This window comes from Lipomyces japonicus (assembly GCF_038497905.1).
Source record: "Lipomyces japonicus strain CBS 7319 unplaced genomic scaffold V1514scaffold_64, whole genome shotgun sequence".
NCBI lineage: Eukaryota > Fungi > Ascomycota > Lipomycetes > Lipomycetales > Lipomycetaceae > Lipomyces > Lipomyces japonicus.
The window spans coordinates 15,363-35,575 of NW_027117876.1; the positions used below are offsets into that span (position 1 = coordinate 15,363).

The 20,213-nt window shown below is 38.7% G+C and overlaps 8 protein-coding genes across 8 annotated transcripts; 3 read left to right on the forward strand and 5 right to left on the reverse strand.

Annotated features, from left to right (window-relative positions):
- Positions 1-76: 76 nt before the first annotated feature.
- Positions 77-2,441, forward strand: V1514DRAFT_337738 (P-loop containing nucleoside triphosphate hydrolase protein). Its single transcript, XM_066928724.1, has one exon. The coding sequence runs from the start codon at positions 232-234 to the stop codon at positions 2,383-2,385; it is 2,154 nt and encodes a 717-aa protein (XP_066781041.1). The 5' UTR covers positions 77-231; the 3' UTR covers positions 2,386-2,441.
- V1514DRAFT_337739 (putative serine esterase-domain-containing protein) lies at positions 2,386-4,779 on the reverse strand. The gene has a single exon (XM_066928725.1). The coding sequence runs from the start codon at positions 4,688-4,690 to the stop codon at positions 2,465-2,467; it is 2,226 nt and encodes a 741-aa protein (XP_066781042.1). The 5' UTR covers positions 4,691-4,779; the 3' UTR covers positions 2,386-2,464.
- Positions 4,780-4,874: 95 nt separating this feature from the next.
- V1514DRAFT_337742 (histidine phosphatase superfamily-domain-containing protein) lies at positions 4,875-8,316 on the forward strand. Its single transcript, XM_066928726.1, has 4 exons — positions 4,875-5,325; positions 5,379-7,434; positions 7,484-7,635; positions 7,685-8,316. Exons 1-4 carry the CDS (start codon positions 4,974-4,976, stop codon positions 8,038-8,040), a joined length of 2,916 nt encoding a protein of 971 aa, XP_066781043.1. The 5' UTR covers positions 4,875-4,973; the 3' UTR covers positions 8,041-8,316.
- V1514DRAFT_312069 (uncharacterized protein) lies at positions 7,849-9,924 on the reverse strand. The gene is made up of 2 exons (XM_066925809.1): positions 9,209-9,924; positions 7,849-9,154 (listed from the first exon to the last, which is right to left on the reverse strand). The coding sequence occupies exons 1-2, from the start codon at positions 9,583-9,585 to the stop codon at positions 8,233-8,235; spliced, it is 1,299 nt and encodes a 432-aa protein (XP_066781044.1). The 5' UTR covers positions 9,586-9,924; the 3' UTR covers positions 7,849-8,232.
- A 30-nt stretch (positions 9,925-9,954) lies between these two features.
- V1514DRAFT_285927 (N2,N2-dimethylguanosine tRNA methyltransferase-domain-containing protein) lies at positions 9,955-11,759 on the forward strand (the record flags this gene model as incomplete). Its single annotated transcript, XM_066925184.1, has 3 exons — positions 9,955-10,868; positions 10,917-11,085; positions 11,142-11,759. 3 exons carry the CDS (start codon positions 9,955-9,957, stop codon positions 11,757-11,759), a joined length of 1,701 nt encoding a protein of 566 aa, XP_066781045.1.
- Positions 11,694-14,810, reverse strand: V1514DRAFT_299077 (Utp21 specific WD40 associated putative domain-containing protein). Its single transcript, XM_066925505.1, has 4 exons — positions 14,642-14,810; positions 14,477-14,578; positions 12,389-14,419; positions 11,694-12,334 (listed from the first exon to the last, which is right to left on the reverse strand). The coding sequence occupies exons 1-4, from the start codon at positions 14,759-14,761 to the stop codon at positions 11,810-11,812; spliced, it is 2,778 nt and encodes a 925-aa protein (XP_066781046.1). The 5' UTR covers positions 14,762-14,810; the 3' UTR covers positions 11,694-11,809.
- A 51-nt stretch (positions 14,811-14,861) lies between these two features.
- V1514DRAFT_337749 (uncharacterized protein) lies at positions 14,862-18,610 on the reverse strand. The gene is made up of 4 exons (XM_066928727.1): positions 18,407-18,610; positions 16,241-18,342; positions 15,863-16,169; positions 14,862-15,782 (listed from the first exon to the last, which is right to left on the reverse strand). Exons 1-4 carry the CDS (start codon positions 18,480-18,482, stop codon positions 15,019-15,021), a joined length of 3,249 nt encoding a protein of 1,082 aa, XP_066781047.1. The 5' UTR covers positions 18,483-18,610; the 3' UTR covers positions 14,862-15,018.
- A 123-nt stretch (positions 18,611-18,733) lies between these two features.
- V1514DRAFT_337751 (uncharacterized protein) lies at positions 18,734-20,135 on the reverse strand. Its single transcript, XM_066928728.1, has 4 exons — positions 19,842-20,135; positions 19,635-19,710; positions 19,543-19,580; positions 18,734-19,484 (listed from the first exon to the last, which is right to left on the reverse strand). The coding sequence occupies exons 1-4, from the start codon at positions 19,918-19,920 to the stop codon at positions 18,922-18,924; spliced, it is 756 nt and encodes a 251-aa protein (XP_066781048.1). The 5' UTR covers positions 19,921-20,135; the 3' UTR covers positions 18,734-18,921.
- Positions 20,136-20,213: the final 78 nt, after the last annotated feature.

The window sequence follows — 20,213 nt, forward strand, 5'->3', positions numbered from 1 at the left end:
ATTTTACACAAATTATATACGTGCACGTGACTTTAAATTCGTGTTAACATGGAAGTGTTCTTGTACATACATATACCGTACATATAAAATGAGTCACATACCAGAAATGTATTATACGTATTGTACGTGTTAAACGTGTTATACTGTATGTCTTCATGTTGTGCACGATGCATAAATAAAGGTCTTGGTTCTTTGAATACATCATATTCATGACCAAGTCGGGTTTTCAAAATGAACTCTTTAGACCTTAAGATCACAACTCAACAAACTAGATTTGACCAAGCTGAGAATAGGTCAATCGATATTAACATTAAAGGCTTGACTATTTCAGTCTGTTCGTCTTTAGATGTTTCAAGTCTTTCTTCGACTAAACGACGACAGAAAAGGTCAGAATTTGAAATTTTTTTAGAAGCTGAGCTTAAATTGAAGCGCGGCATACATTACGGTCTGATCGGTCGCAATGGTTCCGGAAAATCCACTCTTTTACGGTCTTTGAATGATCGTCTTATTCCGGGTTTATCAAATAATATTCGAATATCAAGTCTACAACAAATATCTATTTTAGAAGATTCGAAAAATAATCTTGTTTTGGACGATGGTAACGAACACTCAGTAACAGTGCTTGACTATGTTATCAGAAGTGATTCTTATCGTAGTCGGATTCAAGCTGAATTTGATCTTTTGGACACTGCCATATACCACTCAAATGATTTTTTGGCTCCTGTTTTCGCAATTAGAAGAATAAAGAGGGACCAATTAGAACAAGAGTACATAATAGCTGAGAAATCTGCACGTTTACGGAGTGGATCCAGGGGATTCCAAGCTCGGAAACAACTTTTATTATTTGAAAAGAGAATTGAAGAATTTGACTCAGTTATCAAATCTCAAATAAACCAGGTTACATACGAACAAAAAGAGATAGATGAGGCTATGAATCTTCACGATACACTGTTCGCAGAACTGGAGTCTATGCGCTTGCAGGATGTAGAATCCGCCGCTTTGACTATTCTAACGGGGTTGGGATTTTCAAAGTCGAAGATGAATTCGTCTGTTAAAGAGCTTTCAGGCGGATGGCATATGCGATGTAAGCTTGCTGTTGTCTTACTCCAATCATGTGATTTACTCCTGCTTGATGAGCCGACCAACTTTCTTGATATTCATGGCCTAATCTGGCTTGAAAAATATATTCAATCTATCAGGGGACCTACTATTTTGATTGTATCTCATGATCGGGAATTTGTGAATGCGACATGCGAAGAACTTGTAATCTTACTAGACAAACGTCTTCAATATTTTCGAGGTAATCTTGATGATTATGACCAAGACTTCTATGAGAGACAACAACAAATGACTCGCCTTAAAAAGTTGGAAGACAAAAAAATTGATGAGATGTCTAAATCTTTTCAAAAAAATTTAAAAATCGGAAAACAGAGCCATAACGATAATTTAATAAGACAAGTAAAGTCGCATCAAAAGAAGTTGCAAGAACGAAAGGGCATGCAAAAAAATGAGAATGGATTTCGATTTAGACTCAATCGTGATAGGCCAGGCTTTCATACTACACTTCGTGATGAGATTCAGGTACCAGAAGACGAGAAGTTAATAAAAATGACAATAACTCCAGGCGCGGAATTAGAGGATATCTATCCGCTAGTGTCTCTTGAATCTGTTAATTTTCGCTATAAAGGTGACACTAAGTCCATATTAAAAAATATCAACCTTGTTGTTCGGAAAGGTGATCGAATCGCAATCATGGGGTTAAATGGAGCCGGGAAAACTACACTGTTAAATATAATTACAGGAAACTTTAGCCCATCGTCTGGATTGAGGAAGATTCATCCAAGGCTTCGGATTGGATACTACTCCCAACATGAAGTTGAAAGATTGCAAATATTAGGAAGGTCCGATAACACGATCACTGCATTATTGGAGATGCAGCGGGTTAGTAAAGCCAATTTGTCTGAAAGTCAAATACGGTCCTTACTATCTAACGTTGGTTTACAAGGAGATGTTGTTTCTAGTACGCCCATTGCAAAACTGTCTGGTGGGCAGTTAGTGAGATTAGGACTTGCACTTCTGCTTTTGGAAACTCCTCAGTTACTGGTTTTAGATGAGATCACAACTCACCTGGATTATTTGGCAGTAAAAGCCCTAGTTCTTGCTCTTTCAGTATTTAATGGAGCCATTATTTTGACATCACATGACCGTTACTTAATTCGATGTATTGTAGAAGAACAGGATGAAGAAGACATGGACGATATTAACGATAAAAGCAAGGGTGCATTTCAAACTGAGAGGCATGTGTTTTTATTGAAGTCTGGTCTGTTAATATCACAACCAAACGGCACAGATCAGGTTATTAATTCAATAGAAAAAAAGTTGTAACTCTACTGCTAGCCTTTTATTTGACTCAATAATTAATCTATTATATTTAACACTTTTTCTTTAAACACTCTTAAGCATCCTAATTCTTTTCCTTCGAACTGAAATTGTTGATGGTGTCATTATATAATCGTAACGGCGACCACTCAGCAATGTAAGTCGCTAAGCCATCCATTGTATTTTGAATTGATGTTTCATTTCCATCGCCGGTATCAAAAATAACGCCATTGTCTTCATTCTCGGCTTCATTCTCATCCTCATCATCAGTTACAACAAACGCACTTAAATTCCATAATGTACTATCAACTGAAAATGCACTGTCTCCAGAATTTATTATATCATCTCTACTGACGTTGTTAATAATCGCATTATTCTTGTCCATAATGTGAGCTACTTCACCATCGGAATACTGTGAACTTGTAAAGTCGTCGACTTTTGGCGTTGAATCATCCATTCTATAAGGATTTAGAAAATGATTCATGACCAAATGGTCAACCACTGGCCAGCCATATGCATTAGCAAATGTTCGGCGGACTATTATATTGTTATGTGCATCGGGCTCAAGTTGAACAAGCACCTTTCTCCAAGACATGTCGTCATGCCATGCACGGGCAATCTTTTCTTCAACTCGAGCTTTATCAATCTTTCCAGTTTCAACATCCGTGCCCTGTAAAGAAGAACCAGATTTAGTTTCGTAATGCCTAGGAGGAAGGTCCTGAGGTCGGTATATTCGGTCATGAAATATTGTTTTCGGGCGCGAATCGGAATTAAGAATGAATTCATTTGATGGCTGTGGTGGAATAAGAACAGAAGTAGCCGATACTAAGACCGAAGTTTTAGGAGGAGGTTGAGCACTTTCTCTAGCATTGTCTTCTTTCTCACTATTATCCACTTCATTTAAAACTTGACTCCGATCGTAAATCTTACTTTGTCTTCGTTTTAATGCTTGTGGGCGCAATAGACCAAGCGCATATTGAAACGGGCGAAGTCCCTCGGTAACAATACTTGAGTTTGCATTATGCTGTTGTACTTTTGTAGACGGGACACCGCTAGCATCAGATATTTCACCTGTGCTTGCGTCGTTTCTTGTGGTTTCGTCCGATATGTTAATAGCGCTGTCACTAGGCGTTTCCACGCTTTCTCCTTTTCGAGCTCTTTCGGCCTTAGAAAGACCACGCCAATCAAGATATAGTAATGCAGATGTGCGCAGAGGAACGATTCCATCATTTACTGCATTTGCGTACACCGTACGACGGTGAAACCGGCGCAAAATTTCAGCAGCAGGACCTGTTGGTAATATTCGTAGCAAAGGACGAGAAACAACATTTGAACTGAATGGAGATGAAGGTTTCCAAGTGAGTCCAAGGTCTTGTCCAGTTTTACCCACGAACCCAAAATCAAGAGCAAACTTGACGTACAATGGATTTTCATTAGAAAGACCCAAAAAGGGAGTAGCAAGAGCCACAAAATTAATAGGCTCGATGTTCTCAAAAAAATCTGGATAGTGCACATGAATATATGCAATAGCATATGTCATGACCAGGCCACCAAGTGAATGGCCAATAAAAGATATTTTTTTAATGTTTGGTTCACGTAGAGAAGTTACAATATACTGAGCCATTCGTTTTCCAAGAAACTTTACACCTCTCTCCGTTTTGCAAACGTTATCGAAATAACCTCGAACAATGATATTCTCACCAGTTTTCTGAGCAGCTTTATCAATCTGTTCCTTGAGAAAAAGCATATCTGTGCCTGTATTTGAATGTAAACCATGACTCACAATCACTAAATGAACATCTTTTTCTGGATGAGGTTTGGGCGAGTTCCAAAGATCCATGGTGTCTTGATGATCAACCATAATTGAACCTGAATAAATGCCATTCTCAGCTTGAAGGGAGCATGAGTCGCGGTCGCGACCAACAGAGAGCTCAAACGACACTTGTGCAGAAGTTGAAAAAAGTATCTGACTGACAATATCAACGGTCCACGTATGTGATTTCCTATGGGGATCCATCTTAAGCTCAGTGTCGAAAGACTGAGCCGCCTTCATCTGAGACTCAAACACAGGGAAATCGTTAGGATTTGAAACACTGACAAAGGGATCATAATGCTCTGGCTTTACGTGCACGTAAAGAATAAACGGACCATTGAGATAAGCTGCCCTGAGGGGGAAAAGTTCGGTGTTTCGAACGCGGAGATGCAGAGACTCCGGCAAGGGTAGAACATTGTCATGCGCCGGAACATAAGTCACGACATACCGGTGAATTTGACCAACCTTGACAGAGGCACGTGTGCGAAGGAGGAGCATCCTGGGGGCACGACGAATGCTTGTCAGCTCTTCATGCGAGCCTGGCGTGATCACACTTGTTGCCCTTATCCGCAAGGATCGTATTGGTGATATGATCCCCACGGCACAGGCGGCGTGCATCGTCTTAGTTATGTATTGAAAGCAGCGTAGGGGCTTGTGCATCGCATACAAGTTTATCGATAACTATCATGGTTTATATCTGTCAATCTTTGTTAAATAATTCATATCAATTACTGGATAGTTAGTTCGAGTAGATTATACTTAAATAGCTTTCACGATATATATGATGTTGGCTGGAGCGCCGTCCGCTAAATCTTCAAGATCATCGTCGCCATCTTCAGAGCATGGCTTTGCTCATATCAGCCCGACTCGACCCTCCCCTGCAAGCACGTTCAACCTTTCTCTCACTAAAACTAGGTCGGGAGAGTCTGGTACTGGTACAAGTTTTTCTCCCCTTCTTGGCTCCACCATTTTACAAGGGCCTCCCACTCCTATTGAAAAATATGGCACCATCGGAGTTTGTGCTATGGATGCAAAAGCCCGGAGCAAGCCCTGTAGGCAAATTCTCAACCGTCTGATTCAGAATGGCCAATTTGAAACCGTGATCTTTGGAGACAAAGTCATTCTGGACGAAGGTATTACTTTTATTTTTTATTTTATTTATTCTTTTTATTTTCTGACCATAAAGATATCGAAAATTGGCCAACATGTGACTACCTTATTTCGTTCTTTTCTACGGGGTTTCCGCTTGAGAAGGCAATCGCCTATGCAAATCTAAGAAAACCATATTTGGTTAATGATCTCAGTTCGCAAAAGCTTCTTTGGGATCGCAGATTGGTTCTTGCAGTTCTTGATAGTATTCACGTTTCAACTCCCTTGCGGCTAGAAATTTCTCGCGATGGCGGTCCGATAGTCGACTCTGTTCTATTAAATCGCCTGAATGATCAAGGCGTCAAACTCAACACCGGCCCAGAACCTATATGGGAAATGCTTGATTCTGATACCTTGAAAGTTGATGGTAGTGTGCTCCACAAGCCATTTGTGGAGAAGCCCGTCAACGGTGAAGATCATAATATTTATATTTATTACCATTCTAGTCAGGGTGGCGGTGGTAGACGACTGTTCAGAAAAGTAGGCAACAAATCTTCAGAGTTCGATTCGTCTCTCTCGACCCCTCGACTGTCTGGCAGCTTTATTTACGAGCAGTTTATGGACACCGATAATTATGAGGATGTTAAAGCATATACTGTTGGACCAAATTACTGTCATGCTGAAACTCGCAAGTCTCCGGTTGTCGACGGTCTTGTTCGGCGGAATACATTTGGTAAGGAGATCCGTTTTGTTACTAAACTTTCTCCAGAGGAAACAAAAATGGCAAAAGACATCTCGATAGCTTTTCATCAAGCGATCTGTGGCTTTGATCTTCTTCGTGTCAACGGAAAATCTTATGTTATTGATGTTAATGGATTTTCATTTGTGAAAGAAAATAATGAGTACTATGATAATTGCGCATCTGTCCTTAGAAACCTATTCATCGCTGTTGCTGATAGTCAGAAACGACTTCCACCATCACTCAGTATTCCCAAAAAGATCACTCTTCAAAAAACACAGAGCTGGGTACTGAAGGGCCTTGTCTATGTCATCCGACATGCAGACAGAACACCTAAACAGAAACTTAAATTTTCTTTCTATTCTCAAATATTTATTGGTTTGTTAGAGGAACACAAGGAAGAAGTAATAATACGCGGAGTAGAAAATCTTCAAAAGGTGCTGGATGCCACTAAGCTGGCCCTTAAAGAGAAAATTGAAGATCTTGACAAGCTTCGGCAACTGTCACATGCTTTAGAAAGAAAAATGTCATTTGCTGGTACTAAGGTTCAGATAAAGCCTGTTATTAACAATGAAGATGTGGTTGAGAAAGTTCAGTTGATCATCAAATGGGGTGGTGAACCCACGCATTCGGCTCGATATCAATCTCAGGACTTAGGCGATCAAATGCGGAAAGACCTTCTCCTTATGAACAAAGCAGCATTCAATGATGTCAAAATCTTTACAAGTTCTGAAAGACGAGTTGCCACGAGTGCCCAAATTTGGACGGCATCGTTCCTTGATAAGAAAGAGGTTGATCCAGAATATTTAATTGTGAGGAAAGACCTTCTCGATGACAGTAATGCTGCTAAGGACCTAATGGATAAAGTCAAGAAGAAGATAAAACCACTACTGCGTAAAGGATTAAAGCCTCCACCTCAATTCACATGGCCAGGTAAGATGCCAGAACCAAGTGTCGTTATTCAAAGCGTTGTCGAATTAATGAATTTTCATCGAGATGTTATGGAACAAAATTTTAAATATCGTGATGTTGATTCATTTCAATCTCGTTGGTGTTGTGGAGAAGACCCTTTATTGTTCAAAGAACGATGGGATAAACTTTTTGCCGAATTCATGACAGTGGAGAAGGTGGATCCTTCAAAGATTTCCGAACTATATGATACAATGAAATATGATGCTCTACATAACAGGGCTTTTTTGGAAAATGTTTTCTTTCCTTATGAGCCAACACGAGAATTCACAAGTTCCGCGGCCTCTTCTTCAAAATCGTCGATTAATTCGCCAGTTCAAGCTAGTGATGAGTTTTCACGTAAGGGATCACCAGGAAATGGATCCGGTATAACAGGTGGCCATTTTCATGACGAAAGATACAGCAAACTTCGAGAGTTATATAAACTTGCTAAAGTTTTGTTTGAGTATGTATTTTATTATTCCTTATTTTTTAATCTTTTTTAACAACTTTAGCTACATTTGTCCTCAAGAGTATGGCATCGAAAACGAAGAAAAGTTAGATATAGGACTTCTTACGAGTTTACCGCTTGTCAAACAAATCCTAAACGACGTTGATTATCTCAAAGCCGCAGGAAATGGAGGGGTGAGAGCGTATTTTACGAAAGGTGAGTTTGAATAAAAGTACAAAGCATATATTCTGACTTTTCATTTTAGAGTCACATATTTATACGCTTCTTAATGTGATTTATGAGTGTGGAATCCCGACAAAAATGCCACGAAATGCGATCCCTGAACTTGATTATCTTACTCAAATAGTATTTGAGTTATACGAGAGTGAGAATAGTCAAACGACAGAGAAAAAGTATTCTATTAGACTAAGCTTATCTTCTGGTTGTCATTGTGCCGATCCACTGGATATCCAACTTGACTCTAAGCATTGCATTTCTTGTATGCCTCGGCGGTCACTCACAAGTCATCTTGATATGGACGAAGTAAGTTGTAGATTTCGAGAAAATTTTGGAAGAGTGTCTTTGCCGAAAAGGTTTATTCCTGTCAATCTGTCTTCTTAGGAAATTAAACTTTTAAGAATTAATTGATCGTCGTTCGACTTTTAACGACGTTACACAAACTTTTAAGACAATGTGAATACTACAAACCAAATCATGCCAAAATATAGATGCTAACAAAACAACCCCCTACGCATACTCCCAAAAATAAACCCAAAATTTTTTACCACTCTTTTAAAGGTTAAATTTGCAAATTCAACGTCGATATCCACCATTTGACAGCCTATTTCGCTTAATAGTGAATTCGACAAGTGCTGTACTCTCTGCAGTGTATCCTATTGTCCAATCAAATACATTGGACAATGCATGTCCACGAAATCTTGACTTTCGTTTGATTCTTTTTCCACCTTCTTGACGATTCATAAATTTCCAGTCAATCCCTTTAATAAGATCGTATAAAGAAGTTTCGTCAAAATGCGGTTGTATGCATGATAAGTAGACACAGAGACTAGAATTACTGCAGCGAACAAAATTGTATAGCCATGACCACCCGACTCTTTGTCGGTCGGGTTGAAATTGACCTAGTATGGTTGACACATGCGGGAAATTTAAATCAATTTGAACTCTATCTCTCATAGATGACTCTGCGAGTTCAACAGAAAATATATGCAAATTTGGTAGATAAGGCAAATAGTTTTCAAAAAGCATATCGAAATTCCAATTACCAAGAACTAATTCTTCCAAAGTCATAGAGTTTTGTTCTAACAACATCCTAATAGTGTATAATGTTTCCCAAATAACCGATTTGCTTAACAAGGGAGCACTCACATATTGCTGAGTAATTTCAGATGATATAACAGATCTAATCGTAAGCCGCTGTAACTTTCTGAACATAAAAACATCCCCAAACTGTAATCTAGACAATCTTTCTAACGAAAGTGAACTAATTGATTTTGGAATGCTAGAAATTAACGCGGAAAGTTGAGCCGAATCGCCTTGAAATACCAATGATTCCAAGTTTGTCAAATGAGCTATTAGATTCCGGACACCCTTGTAGAAACTGTCTGGTGGACTTGCAAATTCAGCCATTCCATCTTCAGTAATGATAATGTCCTCGGATTGAAGGTCCTGCCCAACAATGGTCAACATTTTTACCATTCTCGCTAAATCAAAATTTCTGTAAGAAAATTGTTAGTAAGGAGTTGTCCAATTACATAACGTCGTAGCTCACTCCTTAAAAGTTCGTTTTAAAAGCGCCCCGCTCCCCTTTTTGGCCAACAAGGATTCATTTTTATTAAAATTCTTAACTTTCAATGTTTCTGTAGATTCGTCCTCTCCCACAGAAAATTCGTCGAATAGATGTAATAAGCTTTCGTCATTTTCCCAAATGTTTATATTTCGATTTTCCGATGACAAGCAATTCTCCTCTTCTTTTACAAGTGGCGTATTATATTTTGGTAAATGAAGCTTTAAATGGCGATACATCGACTTCGTCAAGAGACGATTCAGATGTTTGTTGACGAGAACTGAGGCATAGAAATCACTCCCTCTAAAGCAATTATATATTTGCAACAATAACTCGTCAGGAAGATCAAGAAGCACTGGCATATTGCGGCAGTCTAAAATATGTATTATACACAGACTCGCATGCCGCAATATCCTTTGAAATATTGTTCGAAAAACGAAAAAATTAATTTAACCAACGTATAACGTATAATAACTTATTCGACGTTATTTGAAAATGACTTCAAGTTTGAAGGCTAAGGGACATAAAAATAAAGTTTTACCCCTGAGTTAAATTACCCGGCTTATGCTATAAATTTTTATAGATACAAGTCGACGCTTCATCCACTACCTCTTCAAAGTACATGTATGTTGATTGCCGCATCTCGTTTAATTCAATCAAACTTGATTAAATTTTTCTTGAATCCACTGAAGGCGGTAAAATTTTCGGTGTCCAGGCTTTCAACTGTTACCATGACGGAAGCGCCGGGAAAATTAGATTCTAAGTATATATTGCTAACAGAGGGTAAAGCAACTGTATTGTTTGAAAATGAAAATCAGGTGTTCTATAACCCAGTTCAGCAATTCAATCGGGATCTCAGTACATGCGCAATAAGAGCATGGTCAGAACTTTATTTAGAAGAGCGTAGGGAAAATAGAAAAAAACTCAGCCAGAAAAGAAAACAAAAGAAATTGGCCAAGATACAGAACAAAAAAGATCATGAAGTCGCGAATAAGACTCTTGATACTCGAGATTTAGTAGAAGACAACACTGAGCCAATTGTTGATCTCGTTGATCAATCTCAGCAGCAGAATTCAGATCCGTTTATTACTATTCTTGAGGCTCTGTCAGCCACAGGATTAAGAGCTATTCGATACGGATTGGAGATTCCTCTTGTGAAAAAAGTCGTTGCAAATGATCTTTCACCATCTGCTACAGCAGCTATCACTCGAAATATTGAGTATAACATTGGTGCTTCACAAACAGTAGTTGCATCGCAGGGCGATGCAAACACTGTTATGTATAATAACAAGCAAAAGCCATTTCATATTGTTGATCTTGATCCATACGGTACTGCAGTTCCATTTTTAGATGCAGCAGTGCAGTCTGTGGCCAACAATGGCATGCTTCTGGTCACTTGTACTGATCTCGCAATTTTGGCTGGTACTGGCTATCCTGAAAAGTGTTATAGTGGCTACGGCGGAATGACAACTAGAACTGAGTTCTCACATGAATCTGCTTTAAGATTGGTGCTTCACGCAATTTCTTCAGCTGCAGCAAGATATGGAAAGTCTATCGAACCTCTTCTTTCTCTATCGATTGATTTTTATGTTCGCGTGTTTGTGAAAGTACGAAATTCTCCGCTTGAAACAAAGCTTTTGGCAAGGTAAGTTCGATTTGTGTACTATTAACGGCCTTTTTCTGACAACTATAGCAAAACGATGATCACATATACTTGTACTGGATGTGGGTCGATTTCTTCACAGACCATGGGAAAGTCAGTTCTAGTCGATAGTGGCAGCAATGATGGTGGATACAAACATGGCTGGTCAAAAGGTCCGCCTGTGTCTGAACATTGCGTTCATTGTGGCTTTATTCATCATGTACGTTTTTTCGTTTCGTTTACTAGTTAATTTTGATGCAAAACTAACTTGAGTAGTTGGGAGGGCCAATGTGGGCAGGCCCCTTACATAACAAAAATTTTATATCAAAGATCCAGACCATTGCTAATAACCTTGATTCAAGTATTTACAAGACCATCCCAAGAATAAAAGCAATGACTTCTCTGGCAAGTGAAGAATTGGATGCACCGTTTTATTTCACCACTAATTCGGTCGCATCTATAATACATTGTGATTCTCCTCCGATGGCTCATTTTTCATCAGCACTTCTCAATGCTGGATATAAAGTGTCTCCTAGTCACGCTAAACCTGGTGCTATTAAGACTGACGCTAGTTGGAATGTAATATGGGATATCTTACGAGCGTGGGTTAAGAGTAACCCGGTCAACGAGGATAATCTGAAGCCAAATTCACCAGCTAAAAAGATTCTTTCGGTTCGTGAACCTAGTTTTGAAGTTGATTTTACACCGCATGCTGAAGCAAACCCCCCGTCACGGAAAATAAAGATTGCTCGCTATCCCGAGAATCCTCCTAACTGGGGGCCAAAGGCTAGAGCAAAAGGTGATCGTGAATTAAAACGGGAGAGTAATCAAGGACCAAAACATAAGAGGGATGATACAAGTTCTATTCAACCAGAGAAGAAAGTCAAGCACTAGCATAAAAAACATTATTTTTGTATATAAGCTCAGCAATGTAAAACAAAAATTTATTCAATCTTAAGAAAATTTATAACACCATTACAATACCCAAGAAGATCATCAAATCTTTTCTTCTCATTGTGCTGCAGCTCGTACCACTTCTCAAGGATATCTATCACTTCATCTTTTTTTTCAAAGGTTTGAAGAATTTCATCACCATAGACAAAAAGAAACATAGCCATCCATGCATTTACCAATTCATATTCCCGTCTTGACTGCAGAACCTCGACCATTGCAGATACAAAATATGTGAGGTGATTGCCCTCAAGTCCATGTAACGAACGAATCTCCAAGTCTGTAGAAGAAGGCGACAAAGACTTAAAATAGTCGATAAATGCCGTATAGTCATTCTTCGTATTGCCGTTTATTAAAAGCTTGGCGCTTTCAGATAATTTTGTCGAAACAGATTTATTTGGTTTTCCATTCTCTTCGCTCGTTGAATCGATAGATTCATTAGCTTGAGTAAGTCCCAATGACAGGAAGAAAGGAGCTTGTACTGGCGTCTTTGGTGCTTCTTTTGGTTTGTTTCGTTGCTGTCAAATATTATTAGTACCGATATCACAATAATCAAAAAAATATTTACATACCTTAATGACGTCCAAGTTCACAAGAGTTAGGTATTTAGATCTGGGAGCGTTGCTAAATGATAATAAGAAATTATATAATTGTCCCGGAGACACATAAACTCCAGAATCCGGAGCATCTAAATCGTCTTCTTCAATTTCGAAAGCTCCTTCTAACACTCCACCACTGGACCCCAATTCTCCTGATACCGAAGGCATCTCAATCTTTCTTATTTCGTCATCAGATATCTGACTGAGAGAAACATGCTTAAATAAAGTGCGATTAGCCCATAAATTAATGCCAACTTCATTATCATGTGCCGTGGCTAGCCACTCATCGTTTCCAGAAATCCTGAGACTTCTTACTATTGATGATACTTTAACAGCGTCGATACAAAATCCAGAAGGCAAATCCCAAGTCCGAATAGTTAAATCTTCTGAGGCTGACACAATCCATCGACCGTCTGACGAAAAATCGAAATCGGTTATTTTCTGCGAGTGGCCGTGTAATTCACGAACAATACGCATGGTAGCAATATCCACCACAACAATATTATTGCTTTCTAAAGCTACAGCCAACAAATTAGTTGAGCTATGTAACTTAATGGAGGATATAGGAGACAGCAGGTTTAGTTTTTGCCTGACATTTGCTTTTTTGAAATCGTGACTTTGTAGTTCGCCATCTGACCCTGCAGTGATCAAGTTCTTATTCAACGCATCTAAAGCAATTCCCGTGATGGAGCCCCTATGTGACTTATATTTTTTCCTGTGTATTCCACTTTGAAGATTAAACACATCAACCGCGCCACGGGTTGAGCCGATTATTCCAAAATTACCGCAAGAAGAAATTGAAACCGAACTAACTGTGCCTTTGTCCGAAGTTCTTAATTGCCAACGGCCCACAATACCTCTTCTCCCATCCCATGTTCGTGCAAAAGCCTGACCTTCATGAGCAGTTATAATATTCTCCCACTCGCCTTCCCTATTAGGTTCATAAGACATGGCTGTGATTTCAGGAAATTTTTCACGCAAAGAACTAGACACCCCGGCAACTCTTTTATTATTTAATGCTTTTTCACGTTGAGAAAATTCCCGACTTTGCGCATCTTTACGCAATGAAAACTGCCACAAACTTCTATCTTTCGAAGCGGACAAAATAAAATGGCCTGATTCTTCAGTAAAAAATAAGACAACTGGAGATTCAGAGTGACCCCCTCTTGAACGTAATAATCTTGGCGGTGAGATGATAAGTTGTGAACTTGCGCTAAGCTCTGGATCAAAAACATACTCTTTCAGCTTATTGTCACCGCCTGAAGTAATGAAAACCGGTTGACCATTAAGAAAGTGTACTGAAGACACACCGCCATGCTTAGCAGAATGAACATCGCGAAGGATATGAACTCGTCGCTTTCGATTAATATCATAAAAGTATATGTCTCCTTCGACGGTTCCAGCAGCCAAATGTGCATTCCCATCAGTCCTGAAAGTAATTGACGAAATTTTTTGCCTACAGCTAATTTCGAACACGGACTTGTTATGTTTAATGTCTATGGCGATAATGGATCCATTATCAAAAGCCACCCCAACGACATCAAGAACGGGTGCAACATCGATATCTGTAATAATATTCTGAAATGGTTGGCTTTGAAAAACCAGTTTACCAGTTCTAACGTTGAACACGAGCAAGTATGAAGATGTTGCAATAACAATTTTGTTTAGATATGCATGAGGGTGAATAATTTTCACGATTTCACCACTGCCGGGAGGGAGCGTAAGAGTAGTGTAAAGCTCCGGAGCCGTCTGTTTGTTAGGGCTGGTAAAGCGGAAGATATACACTGCATCTTCGCTAGATGTGCAAATATAATCACCAAAAACAAGTAACTTCTGTAAATGTGAAGGAGCACCTGAATCAATTTTGTACTGCAGTTTGCCTCGGTGAAACATTCCTAACGTAGTTCCCCATACAGCATACACATAGTGAAATTGGGCTGATATAGCATTAATTGGATAGTCTGTTTCTGTTGTAGAAACAAATAGAAGATGCAAAGTTGCCGCCTGCATAATTAGTTATTGAATGTGCATTTCAAAAAATTAAAAAAAAAATAGCCATACATCGTATATTTGAAATGAAGTACCAACAACAGTAGTCACTATAAAAGTTTGACCAAGAGAAGAAACTGAAAATGGCACATTATTAGTAACATGACCAATAGACTAAAAAAAATAAATCAAATGTCAGATAGCAATTCACAGAATGAGCCCAGATCAGAAACATACTCGAAATGGAGAGAATATTTTAGAAGGGTAACGAATGCCCTTATTTGAAGACGTAACAACCCTTCGTCTTTTATAATTCTCCAAATCCGTTGTAGAACTAAGAGAAGGCATAATTAACATAAAATGTTTTCAAAACAAGAAACTAATCTTCAAGCTGAACATGTGCAAGCTAAATTTTCTGAATATATCTCAAAATTTTTTTGCTGGGAGTTTTGGCGGCCAAAGTTTAAAAATTATATTAATTGCCCTAACCTTAAATTTCATTCATTTTAACCAACCGTACATTGGCTTTACCACAATTTTTTGGTAATTAAAAAAAAAAATGATGATAAAAAAAACTGTAATATAATATACAAAAGTTTTATTTATTTCAACACTCATGCTTCCTTTAGTGCCTCACCAACTTTGGCATAATACTTATCCTTATAAGCCTTAGCACACCCATAATGAACAACTACTTTGTTCGGCATTACTGATATCACACTATTGCCAATCCGCTTCACACAAACCGGACACACTCGAGTGTCTGAAATCGATATGCTATTACTCTTCAAGGTTATCAACGCCTGTTGAGTACGCACCAGATCTGCTTTAAGAAGAGCTGCATATATTCGATCCCTTTCCACGGTAGCATGAGCCTCTCGAATATGGCTTTCCAAAAACGGTCCCAATACATTCATCTTTATCTGATCGGGTAAAAGTTCTAAAGCATCAATCGCAGATACCCGAGAACCATGATTAGAAAGGAGATCCAAGGCAGCATCAAGGTTCATGGTTGGCTTGTCATAGAAAGATTCGATTCTAGGAGAAGTTGAAATATCGCTAGGTGTAAATTCATCTTTCGAAAAACTTGCATCGATTGACTGAGGAGAATTTGACAATTGAATTGTTGTGGTTGTAGTTGTCGGTAACAATTTGCCAGAAGTGGAACCCAATTTCTTAAAACTATATGGCTTCAAATATAATTCCAGAAGCGTATGAAAGACAGACTTGCTATTCGGCAAATCGGTATCATAGACATCCATGCAATATTCTTGTGCCTTATTATAATCCTTCATACTAAAAACATAAATTTCAAGCGCTCTTCGGTGTTCCCCCATTCTACTAAATAGTATAGCCTTGGCTTCCCAGAACAATGATACTAAATATTCGAATTAGACAACAGTAAAGTGTTAAAAACAAAAATAAAAGAAAAAAAGGCGAGTCTTGGTTAATACTCACAATCTCTTGGAACCAGGCCAATAATCTTCTCAGGTTTGTATTGTTTAGATTCGTGTAACAATCTGATCAGCTTCTCCAAAGTAATTTGAATGTTTGAGTCATCATTTGAGTACAAATGCGCATTACTTTTAATGTATTCCAAATATGCAGCAGCTAATTCGTTGTGAAATTCAGGTGAAGGATCCTTAAGAACTAGTATGACATATTCTAGATATTTAATGGTCAAGACCCTCGAAATCGAATTAAGATATGCAAACACTACATTTCGTGCTAGGGATTCTGACTCTTCAGTCGATGCCATAAAAATCTAAAGTGATGCACATAAAATTAGTAATAAGCTCGAAATAAAGGAAATTCGGTTATAACATCAAATCTAACCTGTTCAGCATATTTCTCGTCACAACTAATTGGCCATTGAGCATATTCAAAAATGAGTTCAAGATCATTTTGTCCTAATCGTTTTATATATTTAACCGTAGGTTCAGGACCAGAGAATTCTATAACAGTGTTTTCTTCGCCAAGTCGTTTAAGAAGCTTTAAAGATTTCTCGTGAAGTTTTTTAGTAAAATAAAAATCAATTAAATCAAGGTATTTGTTATTTTGTAGAAGCTGTTCTTGAACAACATTAGCATTGCATTGATTGGGCAGTCTAACCAGCGGTCCCACGAGCGCAGGATTTACTAGCATATAACTTCGTAGTAATGCAGTATCAACGACTTCAGCTTCGTAAGTTAAGTCATTCCCAAAGGCAGCAATATTAGTGCCATCGTCATTCACAAGGTCAAAGTCTTCTTTTGTTACTTGTCCAGCCTCGACAGAGAGTAAGCGTGCAAGCTTACGCCTGGCGTCGATCAAATATATTAATAAGCACCTGACAGACTTTTGAAGACTTTTGCCTTGCAGATCGTCTGGTCTAGAAAAAATTGATGACGTATCAACTTCAGATGACGGGCCTTTGGACGATTTTCCAAATGATAAAAAATTTGCAAAACTGTCAGTTAGAGACATTGTTTCTGCACCGGTAGTACTAGACCTGGCGGGAGATGAACTGTTATCTTGGACATTACCAGAAGGTCTCAAAAATCGATTGAACACTTCGAGGTCTTGCTTTTGCTGATTTTCCTTCAGTGAATCCGTGAGAGAAGCATTATCGTCGGCTGGCTTTTGTTTTGATGTATCATCATTTTTGATATCTGGTGGTTTAGTCGTAATATCTTTGTTATTCACATTATTGTCCTCATCATGAACTATACCAGAGACTTGAGAAGGAAACAATGACAGTACCCGCTTCGGAGGAGCCGATACGGTACAGAATATTGTCATTGATCGTGAAAATTTTCCCTTTGCAAACAATTCTTCTGCCTTTTTCATTTTGAGCTCCCTTAAGGTTTCGGTTCGATTTGAGATATATGTATCATCGAGCACTTCGAGTAATTTGATTGCTTCTTCAAGATGATTTTTTTCCACTAATGTCTGGATTTGTCCATTAAAAGGAAATAAGCGTAATTTCCAAACTTGCCTAGCTGTGGCAACGTAGGGATGATTGCCCTCGGTTATGAATGACAAGGACGGGAAATTAATAGATTGCAATAACGAAAAAGTGGAAGGACTTCGAATTTCAAGACGTTTCATATTCGCCGTTAAGGAGAGAATGTAGGGATATGAATATGCCAGTCTTGATGGAACGTCTCTAAATTGAATGCGTGGCTTGTTGCTGCGCTTCACAAACGAATCTGTATCAGGGGATAGCAACACTGACGAAAACTCATTTACAAGCAAAATTAAATTATCAGATTGTAATCGCGTGGCCAAAGCTAACCCATTGCGACGAGAAGCTGAATTTGCAATATCTCCAATATTTGCAGCAACTCCAGCCAGTGCACCATCAATAGGACCAACCGGCTTACCAGCAGCAAACGCTTGCGATACTGTAGATGACGAAATGTTCACTATAAAATAATCCACAACAGATCCACACAAAACCTTATCTGGTTTGATGAAGTTTATCGATCGTGGTCGGTCAGTGATTGAAATTTCGCGAGAACCAATAAGTTCAACGCCTTGCCATTCGTAACAATGTAATTTCCGTTTGACCACAATCGCCAGGCGGGAAACATTTGCCAATATTTGTTGTCTTGAAGGCTTATTCTGTGCATTCAAAAATGCATGAGGTTGAGAAAATTCAAGTTCCGAGGATGTTGCAAACACAACGGCGCCTTTTGTTCGGTGCAGCCGTTCTTGCAATTTTAAAGTGCTAAGGTCATACAAAAACACGTAATCAGCAGATAAAATTACCAGCACGTTTGCTTCTTCTAACACGCCAATCTGTTCAATCGGTTTTTTGCTAACATTATCAATAGACGCAATTAGTTGAGCTTGCTGAGTCGGGGTCGGCGTGGGGTCGTCTTGCACAGTTTCCAAAAATTGGTCTTCAAATACTTTGACAGCACCTGTTGAGAAACCAAGAAAAAGCTTTCCTCCTGTAAAAAAATTGTAATTAGAATTGTAAAATAAAAATATGAGGACGTGGTTAGCTCGTCATACTTGTGGCAAAGATTGCAGATATGCGTTCCTTTGAGCTGAGGTCCACAACAGGGACCGGAGCAAAAGCTCTCAGCATTACGTAGTAAAACTAGTCCAAAAAAACTATCAAACCAAACCCAAACAAACAAAAGTCAGCGGTTAAACATAAAGGTCTAATTAAATCCCTTTTCTTTCGCAATAGCTATTTATGAGTAGAGCACGATGCATGCGCACGCCTTCACCAGTTCTGTAGCGCCTTCTCTGTCGTGTCAAAATTGTATTATATAATTTATGACAAATTCTTTTACGGTTTTTTCACGTGACAATTAAGCACATGTAAATTGTCCATTTTCAATAATACAAAACACAATTTTTCATTGTACGACAAAAAATAGTAGATATATACATCTGTATCTCACACATAACATTAACATGATATAAAATCCATGAGAAAATCGCACTGTCTTTGTAGGCTCATTTCTCAATTGATCATAAATATACTTCAAATAAAAAATGATATTGTGCAAATCGTACAACTATATTTTTGGAATGTGTAAACTTTTGCTAATCATGGCGCAGCCACTTAAAAAGAAAAGACCAACAGTAGGGTGGACCTCATACCACTGTCCCTGGCCGAGAACGCCGTATGGTATGCTGTCCAAAATCCATTTTTTGTGAACCCAGTAAGCCATTAAAAAAACCAAACTAAGCGTGGTTGGAATAGGAGTTCCTTCAAAATACTTGGACTTGCCAGATGCATCTTTTGGCAGATTGGCTACGGTCACATTAAACCGAGCCAGCCTACTAAGACCGCACAAGATGAAATACACGAGTACCAAATTATCCACCGTAGTTCGAAACCCAAGTGAAAAAGCGCAACACGCTGGTGCCACGCCAAACGATACAAGGTCAGCAAGTGAATCAAGTTCCTGGCCCATGAGTGAAGATTTTTTGCGAAGCCTAGCTACTTTACCGTCCATGAAATCGAAAAACAAGCCAAAGGGAGTGTATGCAATAGCCAAATATAAGTTGAACACATCTTCCGGCTTGCCGAGACAGTATCTCAGCGATGAGAAAATACTCATAACACCACAGAAACCTAGTAACAGTAAGCTAAAGCCCTGGCATAAGAAAAAAAATTAGATTGCACGTCCTACCATTGAGAAGCGTAATGAAATCAGCGACATGAAGTGTTCTAACAAGCCAAAGTTAGTTACATGGGTTGTACATAGCACTTATAATGTCGTACCTTATTAAGCTGAAGTGTCGGTGATCTGTGGTGAATGCCACTACTTTGGCCTCTTCTGATTCCGATCGATGAGCTACTATAAAATAAATTAAAATCGCTTAACTCTTAAGCCTCTATCTTAACTCGTCCTCTGAACTATTGGGAAAAAAAAATGGAAAAAAAAAATGTACAGCTTCTGGACAACAATAATACAAAACACACGCATACCTCCATTAAATGATAAATCTGACTTGTCCTGCCGTCTCGAACGCAGTTGTTGCTCATCCTCAGGCACCTGTAAGCTCATTGTTTTATATGAATAAGCGGAATAACAGCTCCCCAAATCGAATCCAAATGAGAAAGTCCCAAACTGCAACAATTCAAGAATCAATTATGTATGTATCTAAAGTAACTGAACTGCTGCCTCTCTGTTATTGGATTGTGAGTAGAGAATTAGAAACCGTATGTCTACTTTGTTTCTTTTTGGGTTGGGCAAAAATTTAAGAAATAAATAAATGTAACATATAAAGTTGGCGGAGGTTTTTAAATTTTCGAGAATTTCATTCAACCAACGCAGCGGCGAGATACGCGGCATCACGT

Coding starts and splice junctions, on each gene's coding strand:
- V1514DRAFT_337738 (XM_066928724.1), top strand. CDS start 232: ATGAACTCTTTAGACCTTAAGATCACAACTCAACAAACTAGATTTGAC.
- V1514DRAFT_337739 (XM_066928725.1), bottom strand. CDS start 4,690: ATGCTCCTCCTTCGCACACGTGCCTCTGTCAAGGTTGGTCAAATTCAC.
- V1514DRAFT_337742 (XM_066928726.1), top strand. CDS start 4,974: ATGATGTTGGCTGGAGCGCCGTCCGCTAAATCTTCAAGATCATCGTCG. Junction 7,435..7,483: donor CTTGCTAAAGTTTTGTTTGA/GTATGTATTTTA, acceptor TAACAACTTTAG/CTACATTTGTCCTCAAGAGT. Junction 7,636..7,684: donor GAGAGCGTATTTTACGAAAG/GTGAGTTTGAAT, acceptor TTTTCATTTTAG/AGTCACATATTTATACGCTT.
- V1514DRAFT_312069 (XM_066925809.1), bottom strand. CDS start 9,585: ATGCCAGTGCTTCTTGATCTTCCTGACGAGTTATTGTTGCAAATATAT. Junction 9,155..9,208: donor TTAAAACGAACTTTTAAGGA/GTGAGCTACGAC, acceptor ATTTTCTTACAG/AAATTTTGATTTAGCGAGAA.
- V1514DRAFT_299077 (XM_066925505.1), bottom strand. CDS start 14,761: ATGTTAATTATGCCTTCTCTTAGTTCTACAACGGATTTGGAGAATTAT. Junction 14,420..14,476: donor CTTCATTTCAAATATACGAT/GTATGGCTATTT, acceptor CTAATTATGCAG/GCGGCAACTTTGCATCTTCT. Junction 12,335..12,388: donor TGAACTTGGACGTCATTAAG/GTATGTAAATAT, acceptor AATATTTGACAG/CAACGAAACAAACCAAAAGA.
- V1514DRAFT_337749 (XM_066928727.1), bottom strand. CDS start 18,482: ATGCTGAGAGCTTTTGCTCCGGTCCCTGTTGTGGACCTCAGCTCAAAG. Junction 16,170..16,240: donor ACGAGAAATATGCTGAACAG/GTTAGATTTGAT, acceptor GCATCACTTTAG/ATTTTTATGGCATCGACTGA. Junction 15,783..15,862: donor TGGCCTGGTTCCAAGAGATT/GTGAGTATTAAC, acceptor TCGAATATTTAG/TATCATTGTTCTGGGAAGCC.
- V1514DRAFT_337751 (XM_066928728.1), bottom strand. CDS start 19,920: ATGAGCTTACAGGTGCCTGAGGATGAGCAACAACTGCGTTCGAGACGG. Junction 19,581..19,634: donor CGACACTTCAGCTTAATAAG/GTACGACATTAT, acceptor TTGGCTTGTTAG/AACACTTCATGTCGCTGATT. Junction 19,485..19,542: donor TTTCATTACGCTTCTCAATG/GTAGGACGTGCA, acceptor TACTGTTACTAG/GTTTCTGTGGTGTTATGAGT.